Genomic DNA, 8,620 nt, shown 5'->3' with positions numbered 1-8,620 from the left:
CACACACACACACACACTCTCTCAGCCAGCCAAATCTAGCTGAGTCATCTATCCCTTGGGCTAACAATGATGTTCTTTCTTCTTCTTACACACACACACACACACACACACACACACACACACACACACACACACACAGAGCTTTCCATAAACATCTAACTCAGCTCACTTACAACTCTCTGTCCTCAGGACTTTGTGTTGTGAAACAGCGGAGTTCTGAATGCCTACGTGTGTGTCTGAACATGACCACATACACACAAAAAAAAAAATATATCACTCTTGGCTTTTAAAACAGCTCAATCCACAGACACGCTGCAAACAGAAACATACAAAACCGCTCTAATGGACCAGTAAATGAGGATGTGAGACAGGCAGGCATCACTGTGCTGAGCAAGGCAGGCCATCACATTTATAACAGGGTGGAAAGTTTGCTTAACTTAGCAAACCCGTTTTCCTCCCTGTGTCATCACCCTTTCCTCCCTGTGACACAAGACGTCACACCTAAAACTTTCAGAATAGTACGTGTTCATTCTGTCTCCTGGTCCTTGCGTCCACAGTTCTCCCTGTGAATATGAGAGCAGTTCGACTTTGACCAGTTATTAAAACAGTGTAACAGGGCAGGAGCTGTGGATGCACCGTACCATAAACAGGGTTGACAGGATAGATGTGGCTTGAGAGGATTCAGATACCAAACGCTCCACCAACGTTCACAAGCGCTCCACCAACGTTCACAAACACTTCACAACTGCTTCATCCCTGCTCCAAAGACACCATCAGAAAAATGAGGAAGAACTCAAGTGGAGGGGGAGGGGGAGGGAGAGAGAGCACGGTCAGACAAACAGGGAAAACCCTTTGATCCAATTAAAAGGGAGCAGCTTATGGTGTTTTTTCCTCTGCAAATCCATTTAACGGTTATGGTGCCAGCTGAACATCCACACTAAGGTGGTTTGGCTTTTGGAGAGAGGGAAGAAGACATGAGAGAGAGAGAGAGAGAGAGAGAGAGTGAGTAACAGAGGGGTGAAAGGAATAACTTCAGTTCTCTCATTCAGCAGACAGTCAGCTGACTACCATCATGTGCTCTTATTGTGTGTGTGTGTGTGTGTGTGCGCGTGGTATCTCCCCTCAGCCTCCTATCAGAGACATGAAAATGTTTTGTATGTAAATGAAACAAAGGCTGAAAATCCTCCTTTTATTCCAGGTTCCTCTTTCTGTGCCACACCCTTTACTTTAGACACACACACACACACACGCGTGTGCATACACACACACACAGACACGAATACACACACGCATACACACACACACACACACACACACAGAAAGAACTCAGATGGCAGAGCACTGTTGTCAGGCTCTCTAAAAGGAGGGGCAGTTAGGAAATTGTTTTCTAGTTCAAGCTATAAAAACACACCTTGGGTTTTTTAGAAGCACAGAACGCTGCACGGCAGAGGTCACAAGCCCCGCCCTAAGAGAGAGGGTACGTGGGCGTGGCCGCAGGCAGGTAGGGAGTGTTCGGGAAGCAAAAGTCAAAGGTCTGTTACATAAGAAACGAGAGGAAAACCTAACCTGGGTTTTGGCCAGACTGGGGGGGGGGGGGGTAAGTACAGAGGGACTTGACTTCTGCTGTTGCTAAAAAGGAGGAAGTCTGAGACACGCTGGTCAGAAACTGCAGCCGCTTTTTTTTCCTGAGTCAGCGACACAAGCTAGGAAATTTCCATCTCCCCTGTCTGCCGGTTGGCTTTATGACGAGGCATGTTTGAACCCTGTCCAAGTCAGTCAAGAGTTTAAAATGACAGTGAGGCTCACAGGAACACTGAACGAGAAATATCAAAGCTGGCATGTGTGCCTGTGTACAGTTCTAGTGGCTCACTATCTATGTTTTCATATCTCTACATGCAGCCAGCACAGAGCGACTTCCTAATCTTTTATTGAATATATCTACAGATAAGAGCTGAATCAGACTCGATCGCGACTGTTTCATCTGGTCGACGAAAGGTTAAAAAAAGATGTTCACTTGTCACAACACACTGACCTGCAGTCAGCCAGCAGGCTAAAACAAACCCACCCACAGCGGGTCCTGTTCCACACTGTGGAACTAGGCCAACACAGACAGCTTCAAACTGATCTCAGGTCAGCAGGAGCACCAGCTGAACCAAAAGGCAATACTGCACAGCGACAATGTTCATTAGAACTTGCCATATCCCAGAGCTGGTTTTTTTTTTGTGCATTAAAAACGAGTGATGTATGCAGTGCGGTTAGGACCCTTGAGAACGAACAAGTCAAGAACAAGTCATCCTCAGGGACAAAGATGGATAGAATGAGTTGAAAAATCTTAGTCATCAGTCACTGGACACCACACAGTCGCAGCACAATAATCCATCGCCTCACGCCAAACAGCGAGCAGAGCAAACAGGACCAGTGCTGTGAAGACCAGTGACAGACACACACACACACACACGTCAACCCCATGGGTGAGGAACAAATACCACCCAGTTCATCAATAACTCTGCTGGACTAATCTCACCACCAGTCACTCATACACACACACCCATTATATATACACCCCCCCCCCCCCACACACATATATATATATATACATACACACACTGTCAGTATCGTGTTACCGAGGGCAACAAGGCACAGTGTAAGTTCTCCTTGTGACAGCGGGGGCACCTGTTCCTGACGATAGCCCTGGCCGTTGTCTGAAAACCTGTATCATGTACACAGTTATGACTACGTGCCGAAGGAAACGACACCCAAACACGACTCTTCCACTGCCAGATCCAGCGCACGGCTTCGTCTGTTCCGGGCCCCTCCTGCAAGCTCTGCGCTCACGTAGTTCACTGACATTGCGTAACACTGGAACCAGCACACGGTTTGTTCCGGAGTTTTACATTGTAAGAATATGTTCAGATGTGAACATGCAGTACAATTTAGTGATTCATAGCATATGTTACAAACTCCTAGAGGATCTTACGGCCTAGAAGTCCTAGAACCGTTTCTTAATTTCTCTCACGCAAGGCTAGATTAAGAGTGCTCTGCTAAAGTTAAAGGAAAGTGGCAGGGCAGATGAAGTTCACTGAGGTACAAGTCCAGTCTGTTACACTTGGATGCCTGTGTTTTCAGTCAGCTGTTTACACTTCACCGGTTCTCCAGCTGACAGCCGGAGGCGCGTGCCCAGATGGAGAGCACTGGCCAGAGGCGTGGAGACTCGGAGCCCCGTCTCTCTCCCTCAGGCCTGCACCTCCCCACGGAATGCCCCTGATCCCAACGTTCCATGAGTGGAACACTGGACGCACATGATGTAGAATGTTCTGGACCCCAGAATCAGGGGAATCTCTGACATTGCAACCCAGTAGGAAACAGAGACAACGCGAGTACAGACCACTGTGATACCAGTTCAGCCCAGAACATCAACATTATGGTGACATTAAGTCCAAGTGTGACACCAGTATGATACTATAATGGTGCTCGTTGAGAGAGAGAGAGACAGAGAAAGGGAGAGAAATGACCTTGAGCAAAGGCATACAACACACTGAGGAATGCATGTGTGTGTCTGTAGTGGGTCACAAGGGAAGCTTGGTTAAAAAAAAATAAGGAGAGAGACAGAGAGAGAGAGAGAGAGAGAGAGAGAGAGACAGAGACAGGGACAGAGAGAGATTTGCACCAGGGACCATAAGAGCTCAGCAGAGAGAGAGGAGCTTCCTCCAAAGACCATCTCAGGATCAGGGCCTATGTGGAGTGTGTGTGATGTCACTGATGTGTGATAAACACTCAGCAGTTGTCTGCGTGCCTGCAGTTGGCGATACGATATTCCGTATGTGTCTGTAAAACCTTGCACTGGGATGTGTTTATGTCCCGTAAGATGTTAATGTGAAATATCTGCTTCAGTTTCATGATTAAAGTTTAAATAAATAACCCAATAATCTCTGTCTTTTCCCCCTGTTGCACGAGCGAGGTGACAAACCTTTTTTGAACTCCTCCAACATGGCATCTAGTTTGGTATCGTGGAAGACAAAATGAACCGGATGGTTGTAAAATTTGGTGATGGTTTTCAGCGTCGTGCAGTCGTCAGGATCCACAAAAGCCAAGTCTTTGACGAAGAGAATGTCCACAATGTTTGATCGCTCGTCCTCGTAGACTGGGATGCGAGTGTATCCGCTCTCCATAATCTCTGACATGGTGTTAAAATCCAAAACGGCATCGCTATGGATCATGAAACAGTTATTCAGCGGCGTCATAACATCCTCAACGGTTTTAGTCCGAAGTTCAAGCGCTCCCTGGATCATATTTAGCTCCTCTTTAACCAAGTCATTGTACGGCTCGGTCACCTTAAGCATCTCCACCAGCTTCTCCCGGTTGTACACCGTGCCAATCTCTTGCCCTAACACGCAGTCCAACAGCTTGCTGATGGGATACGATAACGGAAAGGTGAGTAACATGAAAAATTTAGTAACGAGGATGGTGTTTGCGCCAACCGCCAAACCGTGACGCGAGCAAAGTGCCTGGGGCACAATTTCACCAAATATGACGATACCTATGGTCGAGGCGATGACGGCACCCAAACCAGATCCTATCGAGTCGTCCAGCAAAATGGTGAGAGTGGTGTTGACAAGCACGTTGCCAAGAAGAAGAGAACAAAGCAAATAATTTCCTTTCCTCCGGATCGGCTCGATTTTACGCGCGTACTTTTTCTCCTTGTCAGTGCCGCAGCTCTGCACAATACGAAGCTCCATCGGGTCTAATGCCATCAATCCCAGATTGAGTCCACTGAACATACCTGACAACACGAGGAGACAGGCTATGAGAATAATCTGAAGCCACATTGGCAACAGAGACTTTTTCTCCTCCACGACCCGTAACTTTCCATCGATCTCCCCTAGCAGGGCCCATTTGCCCTCTTGTTTGACGCACAGACCGTAGCACTTGTGCGGCTCGCTTTTGCGCAGAGGTTTGATGGTAACCCGCACGACCCCTGATGTTCCTTGATTGCTTACATTCATACCAGCTCTGACTATGATGTCTTTGGTAAAGTCGGCACAAGTCCTGTTAAAGTTGTCGTTCATTCCACCCGGCTCGCAGTCCTCATCCTCTTGCTCCGTAAACTTAATATCCATCCAGGTGGAATTAGTGAATTGGAGCCCATAAAACCGAAGTAGGATGTCATTCTCCTCAGTTACTTGGATGACTCCGGTTTTGGACTCCTGAACGTCTCTTTCGCTGTACACTAGCCTCATACCGAGGATACGGTTGTCGCTCACCCCGGGGACTGCTGCCTCCGCCCGGCCACACACTCCACTCCAAATAAAAACCATTAAAGTCAGCATGGACCCCTTCCCACTCCATTCTGTCGCCATGTTTGTTTCACTCTCTGCGAAATGTGAGTTGACGTCACCTACTCGTTTCCTAAAGCCCGCCTTCTTATTAACATAACAGTGCCAGAAGCCCTATCAGGATCTACTACGTCATATCATTTATTTAAAACCAGTGCCACCAAGAATATTTTCTTAAGGAAGACTGGAATTCATGCTACCTGTTAAGGTAGACTGTTGAACTGAGTGTTTCGATATGTAGAATAACTACTTGTTAAACTCAACATACATTCGTAATATAGTGTCATATTATACCAAAATAAATTTCTTAAAAACATGTGAAGTTCTTTTATCTCTCTTCCTTATCTTATACCGCAGGGATCAATTTTCAATTGTTCGCAAGGTTTTTAGGCGTCATATAAGATATATTTAGGCAGATTAATTCAAGCTTATTATCATAATTGCTTCTAAAGTCGCTAACGTGTTGTAAAATCACAATACTTTCTGGATTCCTGTTTGTTGGTAAACATTATCGTTATCGTAACCTTGTCGCCCTCTAGTGGACATCGAAGTGACTCACGTGTAAATGCATGGTTGCTCTTCCTGTAAACGCTGCATTTTCGGAGCTGTATTTTATAAATAGTTAAATAATTAATTAATTATTAAAATATTAGTCAGTTCGTTAGATACCTAAATACTTTATTAGTCTGTCTAGTTCTGTTGCAAGGGGAACCCTTGGCAAAATATGATTTTCTTTTTTTGTTTTACAAAACAGCTGCAAACTGCCATTACCAGAAGAATTTCATTGGCAGCGCGCCCTCGTGTGTTCATTTGTGGAACACGCTCTAAAAACCGGAGGCCAAGTCGAGTTTAATGTCCCGGAGCGTTAAGTTGTTCAAAATGTCGAAAAAGCATCAGAACAAGCGAAGCAAACACTGTCACCTCCTCTTCAAGGATATCTGCAAACATACACTACAGAGAAATAGACCGCACCCAGTAAAGAAAATCTTGCTAATTGAAGGCTATTTATATCATGGCAGTTAAAAAGGAGGCATTGCATGTTTGGGAATCCATATGAGAAAAGAAATCAGAGATAATATAAGCCAGAATATAATTTATTAGTACGTTAATCAAGGTAAAATTTCATAATAAATAGATTTTACACAGTGTGTACAGCAGTGCAGCAGACGGTCAAAATTCGACTCAGCAATGACAAACAGCCAAGACAAGTGCGCTTCAACAGTCAGACAAAGAGGTTTGCATATTTTTTTTGACCATTGGTAATATTAATACAATGCAGTTTTTTTTTATCTATTCATCAATTAAGCAATCACAATAAGCAGTTCTTTCAGAATGAGTGTGACGCCTCCGATTACATATTAAAAATACATATTACTGCGGATGTGATGAAAACGACTGACTGATTATTAGAGGAAGGCGCGTCAGAACAAATGATGATATTTATGCGTCATGAGCATTGAGGATAAAGGTGTAATTTTACAGCTGCAGTATATGTGCTGTGGTTCATTTTGTAAATAAATAAATAAATAAATAAACAAACCATACAATTTGATTTAATGATTTCAGAATCAATGCGAGACAGGACAACATGAGAAAATCTATATTTCAGTTTGCTAAACTGAGCAATAATGACAGAATCTCATTTTAAACATGTGAAATATCTAACATTTTTCATTGCATCAGAGACAGATGTTTGTTGAACACATTGTTTATGACATACATATTTATATGTTAAAACCAACTGACACAATCACAGAATATATGCCTTTCATTCCCTGCACAAAACCTCAAGACCTTTAGGATTTTTTAAAGTGTACAGTAGTGTACTCTAAAGTGTACAGTAGTGTAAAGTGTACTCTACCTCTTAACACACGTGGCAGACGGGGCTACATTTTTTCCAGAAAATATGACTCAAGGTAAAAGCACAACTTTGTATAATTTGGTCTGCCCTTGTTTAAACTAATAAAAGAATGAAAAGGAGATCAGTAAACATTGTATGCTGTAAACATCTGTTAGCTCTTATTGACTTAACTCACTGCACAGCTTAAGACAACGAGAAAAGCATCTGGAATCTGCTCTAGATCCACCCAAAAAAATACACACAGAGATAGACCGAGTCAGAAGAATTCAATCAAAGACTGCTTCAGAACTCAAAGACTGCTTCAGAACTCAAAGACTGCCTCAGAACTCAAAGACTGCTTCAGAACTCAGTCAAAGACTGCCTCAGAACTCAAAGACTGCTTCAGAACTCAAAGACTGCCTCAGAACTCAAAGACTGCCTCAGAACTCAAAGACTGCTTCAGAACTCAGTCAAAGACTGCCTCAGAACTCAGTCAAAGACTGCCTCAGAACTCAAAGACTGCTTCAGAACTCAGTCAAAGACTGCCTCAGAACTCAGTCAAAGACTGCTTCAGAACTCAAAGACTGCTTCAGAACTTAGTCAAAGACTGCTTCAGAACTCAAAGACTGCTTCAGAACTCAAAGACTGCCTCAGAACTCAGTCAAAGACTGCCTCAGAACTCAGTCAAAGACTGCTTCAGAACTCAGTCAAAGACTGCTTCAGAACTCAGTTAAAGACTGCCTCAGAACTCAGTCAAAGACTGCCTCAGAACTCAGTCAAAGACTGCTTCAGAACTCAGTCAAAGACTACTTCAGAACTCAAAGACTGTTTCAGAACTCAGTCAAAGACTACTTCAGAACTCAAAGACTGCTTCAGAACTCAGTCAAAGACTGCCTCAGAACTCAGTCAAAGACTGCTTCAGAACTCAAAGACTGCTTCAGAACTCAATCAAAGCAGTGATAAGGTGCTATAGCTACATGAATAGAAACCCAAAAAAACCAAACCAAAACAAAACAAAACAAAAAAAAAGCAGAATAAAACCTTTTCAGTATTGCAGACTCTGTTTTTTATGTAATCTGGCTCTTGTGAATTGCACAGAAGCAGAGCCCTCAGTTTCAGTCTTCATGTTCAGTTCTGCTACAGCGTCACCTGCAGTGTCAGGACCAGTAAACACCCTGTTCAATGACACTGGTCAGTTAAACTGGTCAGCATGGTAAACATGACAGTCATGGTGGGAAGTGGGTACGTTGGGTCATTACCTTTGTAATTGAAAAGCCAAAAGGTGCGATCTTACCATTAGAATGGCACAATATGTGATTAACAATATCTCTCATACTGTCTCTCTCTCTCTCACCAGAGAATAGTTTCAGTACCTTCTCTTGTGGTATTCTGTGTTATTGTACAGTGCTCAGAATATGACACTAACTCAGATTAAAACAAAGCTTTA

The 8,620-nt window shown here is 43.8% G+C and overlaps 1 protein-coding gene across 1 annotated transcript in view; it reads right to left on the bottom strand.

Moving 5' to 3' along the window:
• Window positions 1-5,357, bottom strand: part of LOC115827497 (metal transporter CNNM4) — a 25,066-nt gene extending 19,709 nt beyond the window's left edge. Inside the window, exon 1 of the mRNA XM_030791368.1 lies at window positions 3,968-5,357. Within this exon, the coding sequence (XP_030647228.1) occupies window positions 3,968-5,357 (1,390 nt within the window). The remainder of the gene's footprint in view (window positions 1-3,967) is intronic.
• Between the last annotated feature and the right edge of the window lie 3,263 nt (window positions 5,358-8,620).

Source organism: Chanos chanos, chromosome 14 (assembly GCF_902362185.1).
Source record: "Chanos chanos chromosome 14, fChaCha1.1, whole genome shotgun sequence".
Lineage (NCBI taxonomy): Eukaryota > Metazoa > Chordata > Actinopteri > Gonorynchiformes > Chanidae > Chanos > Chanos chanos.
The sequence above is the reverse complement of the archived record's forward strand: the minus strand, read 5'-3'. Positions and strand labels throughout refer to the sequence as shown.